Source organism: Mustelus asterias, unplaced genomic scaffold, assembly GCF_964213995.1.
Source record: "Mustelus asterias unplaced genomic scaffold, sMusAst1.hap1.1 HAP1_SCAFFOLD_196, whole genome shotgun sequence".
NCBI lineage: Eukaryota > Metazoa > Chordata > Chondrichthyes > Carcharhiniformes > Triakidae > Mustelus > Mustelus asterias.
In genome coordinates this window covers 125,676-141,490 of record NW_027590189.1, presented here as the reverse complement: position 1 = coordinate 141,490, position 15,815 = coordinate 125,676, and the positions used below count along the sequence as shown (strand labels likewise).

General features: G+C 44.6%; 2 protein-coding genes across 2 annotated transcripts in view; both read right to left on the bottom strand.

The window, feature by feature from the left end:
- Positions 1-3,507: 3,507 nt before the first annotated feature.
- LOC144485521 (uncharacterized) lies at positions 3,508-14,254 on the bottom strand. Its single transcript, XM_078203666.1, is given in 3 exon segments — positions 3,508-3,787; positions 3,790-4,559; positions 13,320-14,254. Coding segments are annotated over 3 exon segments (1,770 nt in total). The 5' UTR covers positions 14,243-14,254; the 3' UTR covers positions 3,508-3,710.
- LOC144485511 (uncharacterized) overlaps positions 13,215-15,815 on the bottom strand; it is a 77,080-nt gene continuing 74,479 nt past the window's right edge. The window contains exon 2 of the mRNA XM_078203655.1: positions 13,215-13,303. The gene's annotated coding sequence lies outside the window, so the exon portion shown is untranslated. The remainder of the gene's footprint in view (positions 13,304-15,815) is intronic.

Here is a 15,815-nt window from a genome sequence, read left to right as displayed (position 1 = left end):
GTGGTGGTGTTAGTAATTGAGGATCCAGTTAAATTAATCTAGTGGTCAAATTGACCAATTGTCATGATACAACAGGCCCAACTCTGACGTGAAGTAATCGTCACTTTGTGGATAAAAGTAGAGGTTCTGAACGTCTTCCTTGCGAGCCAAATACTGAAAACTCCCGAGGCTGAGTTCCAAGGAAATTACTGTCAGAGAAGGAACCAGACTCCCAAGGCTGAATTCCACAAGAATTCCTGTCAAAGAAGGAGCCAGAGAGGGTTACGTTTCTACGGACTGATCACCCGCATGAAGTTGTAAAAATCAATGTCTTAAAGTTTATTTATTAGTCTCTCTATTAGTGCGATGCCCATGGCAGTTTCCCAACTGGGGCGCAGGCCCCGTTATTCTCAGCTAATATTAGCCCTCAACTCCATCGCCTGGCTGTCATTGACACGAGCAATAGAGACAGAAAGGTGCCCAGGCTCAAATGGGAAGTCGAAATGTGTGCCTTTAAATGAACTGTTAGGATCTCTGATGATCAACAATTTAAAAAAAAATTCTAAACCCAGTGAGTAAATTAAAGAATGACATGACAAAACTTCAAGTTTATGGCGTTTACTCCAACAAACTGGAAGCAACAATGATTAAACACTTTTTTATAGGGAACATCGCCCTTAAACTGTAAAATTAAACTTTGCCCTTTTACTCTTAACACCATTAAATATCCACTCAATGGATATATTTTACCCTGCCTTGGAATGTTGACACTCTTTCTCCAAAAACCAGCCCAAAGTGATTCTTTACTCCTCAACAGTTTATTTCCATTGTTTTCCTTTTCCAGTCGGGCAACCTTTAATCCCAGAACTGTCCTTCACAGTGATGGTTCTCCTGGACATTTTCCCACGAACACAAGCAAGGCGAATCTTCCAGCCTTGGTTCAGAATTCTCAGAAATCTGTGACCAACATTCGACATCGGAGCAGAAATCGGCCATTTGGCCCTTTGAGTTTCCTCCACCGTTTATTTACATCATGGCTGATCTTTTTGTGTTGCGTTCTCGTGCTATACCCGATACTTTTGATGCCCTTATCCAACAAGAATTAGTATAAAGGCAAAATTCTGCTGTTGTTGGAATCTGAAACAAAAACAGAAAATGCTGGACAATCTCAGCAAGTCTGACAGCATCTGCAGAGAGAGAATGGAGGCAACATTTTGAGTCAGGATTACTCTTTGTCAGAGGTGAAGACAAGGAAAATCGGACAAAATTGGGAAGCAATCTATTAAACCTCCTCTGAACCACTTTCAATGCATTTGTATCATTTCTTAAATAGGAGACAAAGCTGCACCGAATGTTCAAGATGCAGTCTCAGCAACGCCCTGCATAACTGAAGCAGAACATCTTTACTCCGAGGTTCACTTTCTCTCGTAATAAAGGATAACATTCCATTTGTAAGAACTTTGATTTATTTGAACTAAGATTTATGGGGTTCTCTTGTTTACAATAACCTCCCTAATCGTAAATCACACCAGGTTCCAGTGACTTAACCATATGGCAAGAAAGAACACATTAAATGGTGAATTCAGAAAGTTTATTTATCATTAAAAATGTAACAAGTCAGAAAGATAAAAACGGAGTGTCGATTAACAGTTAATAGAGAAAGTTTAACATTAACAATTGAACAGACTTCTCTCCATCCCTCTCAGACCAGGACATGAAGTGACCGCTCCAAAAACATGGATAACTTGTAAAACCAACAGCTCTCAACACCTCTCTGTAAACATCTCTCCCTCCACCTCTCTCTACCAAATTGCCTTCTCAAGACCACTTTTTTATACTTTAAAAATGCCGAAAGCCCATCTTAGCCAATTCCCATAAATCTTCAATTATAAACTAAAATAGACATGAGTTTTCAGATGATTTGAAAAGAAATGAACTGTCTGCTGAAAGGGTTAACTTTTCTACAGAACCTAAAGGGATGGGGAGTGAGCAGCAAACACTTGGCCCTCAATAATACCACTTTACACAAGTATAAAAATCAAAACAAACTCGATTGTAAACTTCATCTCTTAATTTTTTTGTTATATTCCAGAACCTAATTATTTTCATTTGATCAGTTTTTGTTAGGGATGGACAACTTCTGTTCTTTATAAACTGATTCACTCATTTTGTTTATTCTACATGGGCTCGGAGAATCAGAACCCAGACTTTATCATCCTTATCCTTTTTCTCCCTTTGCCACCACTCCCTCTGTTTTGCGGGAGGGTCGTGGGGATTCCAATCAGAACTAATCATTTTATCAGAAAAGTTAAATACTGCGGATGCTGGAATCTGAAACAACAACAGAAAATGCTGGAAAAGCTCAGCAGGTCTGGCAGCATCTGTGGAGACAGAGTGGAGCCAATGTTTCAAGTATGGATGACCCTTCATAAGAGCTGTTATGAAATGTCTTCCAGACTTGAAACGTTGGCTGTATTCTCTAATAATTTTATCGATAAGTTTCTTGTTCTTAGTTTCCAAACAGCAGGTAAGAGACCTGTCCAGTCCTCACTCAAGCTCTGATTTTTCACTGGCCATGCTTGGGTCAGTTTATAACCATTAGAATCTACTCTGAGGTCTGCTTTTCAGTCCAGTGCTACTTGGAGTATACCGTCACTTCACTGACTATCGGGTCACATGTCCCTCACAGTTCTTATCACAAATTTGGGATAAAATAATTTAAACAATGCCTGAGAACGCTTTTTAACTTCTTAACCAACTACCTACCACTGTTTGTTGATTGGTCAGACCCCCTTTTTACAGATTCGGGAATCTCAGCCGCTGAACACCAGCCGGTCCTGGAATAAGTTTAATTCTAACCCATTCTGAGTAAATATTCTCACCAGGTCCTCTGTCGGGGCCCTGCTAAGCAGCTTTAATGGTCCGTGATTGCAGAAACTGAGCAGTCACAGGAATGTGGTCAAGATAGTCCAGTCCCACAATGCCTCACATTCAATCTGCAGTCCTTCAATTATAACAGAATATGTGGCTGTATGTAGCTGCCTCGGCCACAATCAGCGCCAACACTGCCTTCCTGAACTGCTACAATGCCTGAGGTATAAGTACACCCACAGTGCTGTTAGGGAGGGATTTCCAGCTACACATTCCATACTTCCTCTAGACTGTAGGTGGATACCAGATTGATATATTCCATTCACCCACACCCAAGGTGAGTTATTCCAATTTCTTTATTGTCCAGGACAATATATTCACAATATCTTTCAAACAAAAATTAAAGAATATTTTGATGCAGTGCATGGTACTGACCTGGAACTCGCTGCCTATGAGGGTGGAGGAAGTGGAGACAGTAAACAATTACAAAGGAAATTGGATGGGCTTCTGGGGGCGTTTCAAACAGAAATGCTGACTAAATATCTCTGAACTTCCTAACACCCTGTCACTCTGTGATCCTTGTGAAATTTGAAACCAGGTATTCGCAACAAGACTCAAAGAGCATCAGCCCACTGGAGGCAAAGTTGTGAGACCGGCCAGTCCAGCAGAAAGAAACCCTCCGACCCTCCCCATTGACCAACTGTGAGAATGAACAGAATGCAGTCCTGGTGTAATTGAGAGCAGAAACAATAACAGCAGAATCCAACCCCTGTGAACTTGTTGGTGCCTCAGCAGCTGTGATGAAATTCTGAACCCTTTTTATACGCTGAGCAGGTGGACGGTTTCTCCCCAGTGTAACCTCACTGATGTCTCAGCAGGTGGGACAACTGAGTGAATTCCTTCCCACACTGAGAGCAGGTGAATGGCCTCTCCCCATGTGAACTCGCTGGTGTCTCTGCAGGTTTGATGAACGAGCGAAACCCTTCCCACACTGAGAGCAGGTAAACGGCCTCTCCCCAGTGTGAATGCGCTGATGTGTCTGCAGGACGGATGACTGAGCGAAACCCTTCCCACACTGAGAGCAGGTAAACGGCCTCTCCCCAGCGTGAATGCGCTGATGTGTCTGCAGGTGGGATAACTGAGTGAATCCCTTTCCACACTGAGAGCAGGTGAACGGCCTCTCCCCAGTGTGAATTCGCTGGTGTCTCTGCAAAGTGGATGACATGGTGAATCCCTTTCCACACTGAGAGCAGGTGTACGGCCTCTCCCCAGTATGAACGCGCTGATGTGTCTGCAGGTCGGATAACCGAGTGAATCCCTTTCCACACTGAGAGCAGGTGAATGGCCTCTCCCCAGTGTGAATTCGCTGGTGTGTCCACAGGTTGGATAACTGGTTGAACCCCTTCCCACATTGAGAGCAGGTGAATGGCCTCTCCCCAGTGTGAATTCGCTGGTGTCTCTGCAAAGTGGATGACACAGTGAATCCCTTTCCACACTGAGAGCAGGTGAACGGTCTCTCTCCAGTGTGAACTCGCTTGTGTGTCTGCAGGTGGGGGAACCGAATGAATCCCTCCCCACACTCAAAGCAGATGAATGGCCTCTCCCCAGTGTGGTTGCGCCGATGAGCATCCAGCAGAGAGGGGTATCTGTATCTCTTTCCACAGTCTGCACATTTCCATGGTTTCTCCATGGTGCAGGTGTCCTTGCCTCTCCCTTGGGTGGCCAATCAGTTGAAGCCTTGTCCACACACAGAACACGGGTACAGTCTCTCCCCGCTGTGAATGGTGTGATATTTATTCAGGCTGTGTAACTGGTTAAAGCTCTTCAGTCAGTGCACTGGAACACTCTCACTTGAATGTGGAAGTGTGTTGATGCTTTTCCAGTCACATTAATGTTTGAAATCTTTTCAAATCTTCCAGATTCAATGGCCGATGATATTCAGGTCCCAAGGAATATGACTCTGCCAGATCGAGATGTGACGTTTGAGATTTTAGCCTGTGATTCCTCTTTCAATATCCTGCAAAACAAGTTGACACAAGTCATCAGTGTCAGTACAGGATAGAAATTCAGAACAGACAATTCCAGTTTCTATGGAACATTCTTTCTCTCTCAATCCCCAAAAGCTGTGAATCTCCATCCCACACACTCTCCCTCCATTCTCACTCTGCTGTATCTAATATTTACCCTTCCAATTCTCCTGAAGGTGCTGATTGAGGCTGATTGACAGATCCATGCTCACTCCTTCCTGTCCTTAACACAGAGAGCTGAAAATCTCCACGCAGGCTGCCAAACAGGTACATGTCTATCTGACCGGCCGAACAATGTGTGGAATATACCGACTGGATTCACTTCCTTACCATTCAGTTGCTGCAAGTCCCCAATTTCCTCCAGAATGAGAAAAGAAATGGAAAGGAGGAAACATTGATTTCCTCCCAGATGTTGTACAGAGGCGGAAGTTTCAATCATTGGCCAACTTCCGCATTGTGATGGCACAATATAACCGAGCCTGAATTAGCCAATAGGAATAAGTCTGTTCCCATGTGACGTCCTGTGGTTCCAGTGCGCAGGCCCGGGCGCGCGTCCACGGGAGCCCCGCCCCCACCCATTGTTCCCCTCCCTCTGCACCTCCTCGAGCCAAGGTTTCCAGGCAACCGGCTGGCGGCTCCGGCCAGAGCGAGAAGCCGCGCGGTGATCTCCCCCTCCCCCCTCTCTCTACGGCGGCTGCTCCAAAAAGAGATCGAGAGCGACCGCTGGCGGCAGCCGCACTGCGCCTGCTCCGGACAGCTCGGCTCAGCAGCACTCTCTGCGCCTGCTCCGGACAGCTCGGCTCAGCAGCGCTCTCTGCGGCTGCTCCGGACAGCTCGGCTCAGCAGCGCTCTCTGCGGCTGCTCCGGACAGCTCGGCTCAGCAGCGCTCTCTGCGGCTGCTCCGGACAGCTCGGCTCAGCAGCACTCTCTGCGCCTGCTCCGGACAGCTCGGCTCAGCAGCGCTCTCTGCGCCTGCTCCGGACAGCTCGGCTCAGCAGCGCTCTCTGCGCCTGCGTGCTGGGCTGCCAGCTGAGGGAGTGGGGGAGGGGACTTTGCAAAATCTCTTCCCATCATTTTCTTCCAAGTCCCGCAGTTTGATTTGAAACAGAACAGCTTCTGTTTGTAGCCTCACCACAGACTCAAACTTCACCACAGACTCAAACTTCACACACAGACTCAAACTTCACCACAGACTCCAACTTCACACACAGACTCCAACTTCACACACAGACTCCAACTTCACACACAGACTCAAACTTCACACACAGACTCAAACTTCACACACAGACTCAAACTTCACACAGACTCAAACTTCACACACAGACTCAAACTTCACCACAGACTCAAACTTCACACACAGACTCAAACTTCACCACAGACTCAAACTTCACACACAGACTCAAACTTCACCACAGACTCAAACTTCACACACAGACTCAAACTTCACCACAGACTCAAACTTCACCACAGACTCAAACTTCACACACAGACTCAAACTTCACCACAGACTCAAACTTCACCACAGACTCAAACTTCACCACAGACTCAAACTTCACCACAGACTCAAACTTCACCACAGACTCAAACTTCACCACAGACTCAAACTTCACACACAGACTCAAACTTCACCACAGACTCAAACTTCACCACAGACTCAAACTTCACACACAGACTCAAACTTCACCACAGACTCAAACTTCACCACAGACTCAAACTTCACCACAGACTCCAACTTCACCACAGACTCAAACTTCACACACAGACTCAAACTTCACCACAGACTCAAACTTCACACACAGACTCAAACTTCACACACAGACTCAAACTTCACCACAGACTCAAACTTCACCACAGACTCCAACTTCACCACAGACTCAAACTTCACACACAGACTCAAACTTCACACACAGACTCCAACTTCCTCCTCTGGACAACATCTGTGAGGAAAACACTTTCTTTCTCCCCCTGGGAAATACAGAGACAGAGAAATTCTCTGGAACTGGAATTAGAGCCAAATATACTGAGGGGGAAATGTTTGTGATTTTGTGGAACCTGTTTTTATTGTCCGAGCTTTTTAAAGTGTAATTTATCCTGTCTATTCAAATACTGTTTCTTAATGCATGATTCAGTGATGTTAATTTTAGATTAATTTTTAAAGTAAAATTTTTTTTTAAATGAAACATTGTCTTTTAGTTTATTCCATTGGGATTTGTGGGAATTTGTTTATTATAAGGTGACCATGAGGATCGTAACAACATTGATATGTCTGGTGTTGTTATATGGTGCATACGATGTGGAGATGCCGGTGTTGGACTGAGGTGGGCACAGTAAGAAGTCTCACAACACCTGGTTAAAGTCCAACGGGTTTATTTGGAATCACGAGCTTTCAGAGCGCTGCTCCTTCTCACCTGATGAAGGGGCAGCGCTGTGAAAGCTTGTGATTCCAAATAAACCTGTTGGACTTTAACCTGGTGTTGTGAGACTTCTTACTATATGGTGCATATTAGGTATATTATTTATGGATTTGTATTACAGTTGATGTTGTTTAATTCCAGAATAGTATTGTAACTACTCTGTATATTTTCCAGTCAAAGAGTCAGCAGAGCACAAGATAAATCAATTCAGCAGCTTGAGTCCGTGCCCAGTCTCTGTCGGGGAATCCACTCAGTGCCATTTTTCCTCCATATCCCTGTTCCCCAGTACGTTTAATTCCTTCAAGTGCCCGACAAATTTTATTTTGAAATCACTGGTCGTCTCCACTTCCACCACTCTCATCGTCAGTGAGTTCCAGAACATGATTGCTTGCTCCCTAAGTCAAGTTCTTCCGCATCCATCTGTCATAGAATCATAGAAACCCTACAGTACAGAAAGAGGCCATTCGGCCCATCGAGTCTGCACCGACCACAATCCCACCCAGGCTCTACCCCCATATCCCTACATATTTTACCCACTAATCCCTCTAATCTATGCATCCCAGGACACTAAGGGGCAATTTTAACATGGCCAATCAACCTAACCCGCACATCTTTGGACTTTAATCTCTAATCTCTAATCATGTATCTCTAATCATGTAATAGAGTTCTGAATATTGCTTACATTTTTAGTCCACTAAATATGCAAATTTTTTATATGCTTAGACACAAGCCTGTGTGAAGATTTCGGGAATATGTGTCCTGTACATGAAACAGTCAGCACGGATCTGTCGATTAGGATGAATCAGCACCCTCAGGACAATGTCTATTTCAGGTCCAGCAAAGTGAGAATGGAGGGATGAAGGTTTACAAATTTTCAAGAATGAGAGGAAAGAATGTTCCACAGAAACTAGAATTGTCTGTTCTGAGTTTTTATCCTGGACTGACAGCAATGATTTTTGTGAATTTCTTTCACAGGCTATTAGAAGGGGAGAATTTACAGACACAAATCTCAACAAACATGACGTTAGGATCTGACAGAGTCACCCAATTATTCAGGATCTGAATACCATCGGCATTTGAAACTAGAATGGGAAATGTTTGTCTGTCCCTTCAAACTGTTTAAACATCAGTGTGACTGGAAAATCACTGAGACACATTCACTCGAGTGAGAGTATTCCAGTGAACTGACTGTGGAAAGAGCTTTAACCAGTTACACAGCCTGGAAAAGATTGAAGGATTCACAGTGAGGAGAGGGACCATGTACGTGTTATCTGTGGGGTCAAACCTTCATCTGAACCTGGAGATGTACAAAGACACTCAGACCATGGAAATGTAGGGACTGTGGGAAGGGATTCAATTGTCCCTCGAAGCTGGAAACCCTTCGATGCAGCCACACTGTGGAGACACCGTTCACCTGCTCTGAGTTTGGAAGGGGATTTCGTGATTCATCCACCCTGAGGAATCACCAGCGACTTCACATCAGGGAGAGGCCATTCACCTGCTCTGAGTGTGGGAAGAAATTCAGCGATTTGTCTGCCCTGCTGACACACCAGCGGGTTCACAATGGGAAGAGACCATTCACCTGTTGTGTGTGTGGAAAGGGATTCACTCAGTCATCTACCCTGCAGAACCACCAGCGATTTCACACGGGTGAGGGACTGTTCCCCTGCTCAGAGCGTGGGAAGGGATTCACTCACTCATCGCTCCCGCTGACAAACCAACGCATTCACACTGGGCCGAGGCCATTCATCTGCTCCGAGTGTGGGAAGGGATTCACTCAATTATCTAGTCTGCTGAGACCCAAACGATTACATACTGGGGAAAGGCCATTCATCTGATGTGTGTGTGGGAAGTGACTCAGTGAATCATCCAGTCTGCTGGAATACTGAGGCTCCTCCCCCAATAAGGAACCTGTTCAATGCTCTGACTGTGGGAGCTGCTTTAAAACCTGAGCCTACCTGAGGGTCGACCAGCGCATTCACACTGAGGAGACCCCGTTCAGGCGCTCTCACTGTGCAAAGAGGTTTAGAACATCATCTGACCTACTGAAACATCAGGGAATTCACATTGAGGAGAGACCCTGATAATTCCCACTCACTTTCAGCGATTTCTCATGAAACCTACCAGGTTGGAAGCTTCTGCCTGAAATTTTATTTTCCCTCAGTTTCCAAACTGAGACCATTCACCTGCTCAGTGTGTGGGAAAGGATTCACTTGTTCATCCAAGCTGCTGAGACACCATGGCAGTCACACCTATTAGTGTTCTTTCGGATGCTCTGACTGTGGCTGTTAATTATATCAATAGAGGTTAAGTTTATTCAGATGGAGGGCACTGATTAGATAGTTATAATGAGCAGGTACAAAGTGGGACTCACTAATATAACTTGGAGTCAGAGTTGAACCTGTAATGTTTGATTCTGTGAACAAATCTAGACCAAATAAAGATTGACTCCGCCCCAAGGCTGTCAGGATTATAACATGGTAACAGAAAATGCTTGTCTTATGGTGAAGGTTGGAAACTAAAAGAAAGTATATTTCAGACGGAAGCTGACAATCCCAGCAGCTTTTGTGAGAAATGACTGAAAGGCAGTGGGAATTGTCAGGGTCTGATTACCTGCTGATGCTCTCGGAGTCTGAACCATACAACCAGTGGAAGAATGAAGTGGCGATGTGGACACGGGTTACATCCCGATCAAGGAGGAAACAAGATCTGGCCTTGGCATTGTCACTTCCTAACACAAGGAAAATCAGCAACAAAGCATTTTCTGATCAGCCAAACTGCAAGTTGATACCTGCACTGGCACGGATGATTCATGTAAAGAATTCACTTCAGGTGGTTGGAGGGTAGAATCCCTGTCAATTGGTCTACGGGAGAAATCCCAAATTCCCCTCTGTGCCGGGCGATCGCCCTCCTGCTTTAAAGGGATACAATTAGTTCCATTTTCAGTCATCAATTATCTGATTGTTCCATGAAAAGAATTGCTCGAAGCAACAAATTATTGGAGAAACCAGAAGAGGGTTCCTTCATGTGTAACGTTTGGACTGAAGGAGAAAAAACATCTTTTTCTTCGATTTGTTTTGAAACACTGTTTGTGTGAATTTTTGCGATCCCGGTCAGGACTGTTAACGTTTGCAGAGAAATTCGAACACCCAGTGATTAACTGAAAGAATTACATCACAAGATTCCACATTTTTAAACAAAAACAAACTTTACTAAAATTTAAAAAGACAACACTACAAATTGAATACTAGTCAATAAAGATTTATGATATAAACCGAGTTCTATTTTTTTACCTCACCCCAAGAGTTTCTTTATACTTAATGATATCTTGAAGGTTCATTCACTTCTGTTCCTAGGACCATCCCAAAGGCATGTCAAAGCTCTCCACAATTCACTTTAATTCTCCCCAGTACTCCAGATATTCTCCAAGCTCCAAGAGTTAATGGGAATCCATCCATTATCTTTTCACTAAACAAGCCTCCAATTTTCCTTTAAGCTCTCAAACTGTGGACTCCTCAGTCCAAACATGGGCTTCACTGCATTCTTGCTGAGGCATTTAAATGTGAGAAGCACCCCTGGTTCCAACGGACCTCTAGGCTTCTAGTCCCACAGCTGGTTCACAGCTCCTGGTCCCACAACTGGTAGTTTCCAAGCTAACTGCAGACTGTCCATTGGAACCAGGTCATTGATTGGAAAGGACTCAAAAGGTTACGGGGAAAAGGCAGGAGAATGGGATTGAGATTTATCAGCCATGATCGAATGGCACAGCAGATTCGATGGGCCGAATAGCCTAATTCTGCTCCTATATCTTATGGTCTAATTCTAACCAAGGCTCCACCCTGAATCACATATCCCCATGGTAACAGAGACCAGGTGGAATATCTGACAGATTTAGCTTCAAAACTAAACCTTTTTTCCTGAGGTCTGCATGAAGAATTCACCGAACAAAAACAGTACAATAATTGTCAGTCCCAATGTCTCCAGCTAAAAGATCCAGCTGACCTTTTACAGTTCTTACCTCTCGAGTTTTGACTTCTTAAACCAACATGGGCCATGCTTTGTGACTGCGAATTCCCTGAGGGTGTTTTCATCAGATTCTCAATCCAGGTTTTCCATTTTTTAAAAGCAATTCTTGCAACTAATTCATATTTCTAAAACATAGGAATTATAAAATTAGATTTTTGTAACAAAAACAGGAAGAAATGAAAACGTATCACCTTCATAATATCCCATTTAGAATATTACAATATACAACATGCTGTATATCTTAACAACAGCCATGATCTTATTGAATGGTGGAGCAGGCTCGAAGGGCCAAATGGCCAACTCCTGTTCCGAAGTCCACTGTTTTCCTATGTTGATCTATCTTATAACCTGCAACAGACATAATAATCCCCCCATTGTCCACTTCACATTCACAAGTCCAGCTTGGTAACAGCACACTGCTGGGTTCCATGTCCAGGAATCTCAGTCCGCTGAAGATGGAAATTACTGTTTGCAGTCTTTTCTGAAAGTTTTCTTCTTTCAATAATTATAGTCCAAAGTTCCTCCTGCAAAAGGAGAGTCTTCACTGCTGTTCATTTGTGAATTTTCAAGTTCTATTTTGAAAACAGTCTGTACAGAGTTCACATTTTGAAATTTATTTTCTTCCATGTTTGTAGTTCCTCCATTGTTTAAATCCAGAGAGAATATTCCACTCAATTCCACATTGAAACTGTCTTCTCCTTGCTCAGTTATAGCTGATTCCTTTATTGTCCAGGACAATATATTCACAATATCTTTAAAACAGAAATTAAACATTCCCATTTGATTTCAGACAGTAACATATTCTGTTCATTTGTTCTTTATTGTCAATGTCAGGCTGGTGTTGTTCTCCTTGGAGCAAAGGAGGTTGAGGGGAGATTTGATAGAGGTGGACAAGATTCTGACAGGTTTAGATAAGGTGGACAAAGAAAAGCTGTTCCCATTAGCTGAAGGGACAAGGACGAGGGGGACACAGATTTCTTGTTTTGGGTCAGAGATGCAAGCGGGGAGGGGAGATGTGAGGAAGAATATTCTGATGCAGCGAATGGTAATGACCTGAAACTCGCTGCCTACGAGGGTGGAGGAAGTGGAGACAATAAACAATTACAAAGGAAATTGGATGAGCATTTGGGCTAATGCCCTCCACACCAGGCAACATCCTGGTAAATATTTTCCGTACCCTCTCCAAAGCCTCCACATCCTTCTGGTAGTGTGGTGACCAGAATTGAACACTAGATTCCAAGTGCGGTTTAACTCAGGTTCTATAAAGCTGCAACATGACTTGCCAATTTTTAAACTCAATGCCCCGGCCGATGAAGGAAAGCATGCCGTATGCCTTCTTGACTATCTTCCCCACCTGCATTGCCACTTTCAATGACCTGTGTACCTGTACACCCAGATCCCTCTGCCTATCAATACTCTGAAGGGTTCTGCCATTTACTGTATATTTCCCATCTGTATTAGACCTTCCAAAATGCATTACCTCACATTTATCCAGATTAAACTTCATCTGCCATCTCTTCGCCCAAGTCTCCAACTGATCTATATCCTGCTGTATCCTCTGCCGGTCCCCATCGCTATCCGCAATTCCACCAACCTTTGTGCCGCCCACAAACTTACCAATCAAACCAGTTACATTTTCCTCCAAATCATTTATATATATTACAAACATCAAAAGTCCCAGCACTGATCCCTGAGGAACGTCACTTGTCACAGCACTCCATTCAGAAATGTACCTTTGCACTGCCAACCTCTGTTTTCTTCTGACTAAATATCTCGAAACTTCCTAACACCTTGTCACTCTGTGATCCTTGTGACATTTGAAACCAGGTATTCACAAAAAGACTCAAAGAGCATCAGCCCACTGGAGGCTGAGACCAGCCAGTCCAGCACAAAGAAACCCTCTGACCCTTCCCATTGACCAACTGTGAGAATGAACAAAATGCAGTCCTGGATGCAACTGAGAGCAGAAACAATAACAGCAGAATCCTACCCCGGGAATCACTCGTGAACTTGTTGATGTCTCAGCAGCTGGGATGAAACTCTGAATCCCTTCCCACACTGAGAGCAGGTGAACGGCCTCTCCCCAGTGTGAACTCGCTGGTGTGTCTGTAGGTCAGATGAGTTTGTGAATCCCTTCCCACACTGAGAGCAGATGAATGGTCTCTCCCCAGTGTGGACTCGCTGGTGTATCCTCAGGTGGGATGACCGAATGAATCCCTTCCCACACTGAGAGCAGGTGAACGGTCTCTCCCCAGTGTGAACTCGCTGGTGTCTCTGCAGGTGGGATGATCGAGTGAATCCCTCCCCACATTGAGAGCAGGTAAATGGTCTCTCCCCAGTGTGAACTCGCTGGTGTGACTGCAGGTTGGATGACCAAGTGAATCCCTCCCCACACTGAGAGCAGGTGAATGGCCTCTCCCCAGTGTGAACTCGCTGGTGTGTCTGCAGGCTGGATAACTGAGTGAATCCCTTCCCACACTGAGAGCAGATGAACGGCCTCTCTCCAGTGTGAACTCGCTGGTGTCTCTGCAGGCTGGATAACTCAATGAATCCCTTCCCACACTGAGAGCAGGTGAACGGCCTCTCCCCAGTGTGAACTCGCTGGTGTGTCTGCAGACTGGATAACTGAGTGAATCCCTTCCCACACTGAGAGCAGGTGAATGGCCTCTCCCCAGTGTGAACTCGCTGGTGTGTCCGCAGGTGGGATAACCGAGTAAATCCCTTCCCACACTGAGAGCAGGTGTATGGCCTCTCCCCAGTGTGAACTCGCTGGTGTGTCCGTAAGCTGGATAACTGATTAAATCCCTTCTCACACTGAGAGCAGGTGAATGGCCTCTCCCCAGTGTGGCTGCGCCGATGAACTTCCAGCTCTGATGGGGCTCTGTATCTCTTCCCACAGTCCACACATTTCCATGGTTTCTCCATGATGCAGGTGTCCTTGCCTCTCTCTTGGGTGGACAATTAGTTGAAACTTCGTCCACACACAGAACAAGATTACAGTCTCGACCCGCTGTGAATGGTGTGATATTTATTCAGACTGTGTAACTGGTTAAAGCTCTTTAGTCAGTGCAGTGGAACACACTCACTCAAGTGTGGCAGAGTGTTGATGCTTTTTCACTCACACTGACATTTCAAATCTTTTCAAATCGACAGACTGGACAATCATTTCTCCTCCTGGATTCAAAGTTCGATGATATTGAGATCCCAAGGGATATGACTCTGTCACGTCTAGACGTGATGTTTGAGATTTCGGCCTGTGATTCCTCAAGATCCTGTAAAATGAGTTTCCAAAAGTCATCAGTGTCAGTGCAGGATAGAAATTCAGAACAGACAATTTCTATGGAACATTCTTTCCTCTCTCATTCCCCAAAAGCTGGAAATCTCCATCCCACACACTCTCTCCCCATTCTCAGCAGGTCTGGCAGCATCTGTATGGAGAGAAAAGAACTGATGTTTCAGAGCTTTGACAAAGGGTCATCTTGACAAGAAACATCAACTCTTTTCTCTCCTTACAAATGCTGCTAGAACTGCTGAGATTTTCCAGCATTTTCTCTCTTGGTTTCAGATTCCAGCATCCGCAGTAATTTGCTTTTATAAGGCTGCAGATACCTCCTCCCAAGTAACATGCGTGTGCCCAAGACATCATCACTTGTTTCCCTTATTTCTTTAGCACCCATGGTGCTCTCCGCAGTAAACACAGAGGAGAAGTATTCATTAAAAATCTCACCCATCTCCTGTGGCTCCACACACAGATGGCCATACTGATTTTTAAGGGGATCTATTCTCTCTCTAGCCACCCTTTTACTCTTAATATAGCTATAGAACCTCTTGGAATTTTCTTTAATCTTACCTGCCAGATCCATATCATACCCTCTTTTTGTCCTCCTGATTTCCCTCCTCAGTATTTTCTTACACTTTTTATAGTCAGAGTGATTCACTTGTCCCCGATTGCCGAAACCCAATGTATGCTTCCTTCTTTTACCTGACCAGAGCCTCAATGTCCCTTGTCTGCCAGAGATCCTTAAATTTACCATTATTTCCCTTCACCTTAACAGGAATATACTGCCCCTGGACTCTTGATATCACACTTTTAAAACCTCCCATTTGCCAGTCATTCCTTTCCCTTCAAACAAACTCACCGAATCGACATCTGCTCGATCCTGCCTAATGCCCACAAAAGTGGCCCTGCTCCAGTTTAGGGCCTTGACCTGTGGACCTGTCCTATTTTTTTCCAGAACTATTTTGAAACTATTGGTGCTCCCAATAGTGCTCCCTGACTGCCACTTCAGTCACTTGCTCGACCTCGTTTCTTAACTGTCTAATAGAAAGTGAGTCCAGGAATTGATGATGAAAAATAAGGAGCTGGGAGATGAATTGAACAAGTATTTTGCCTCGGTCTTCACAATAGAGGATACAGTTAAAACTCAGAAACAGCTGGAAATCAGAAAACAGAAGTGTGGGATGAACTCTGAAAAAGCACAATTCCCAGGGAAGTGGT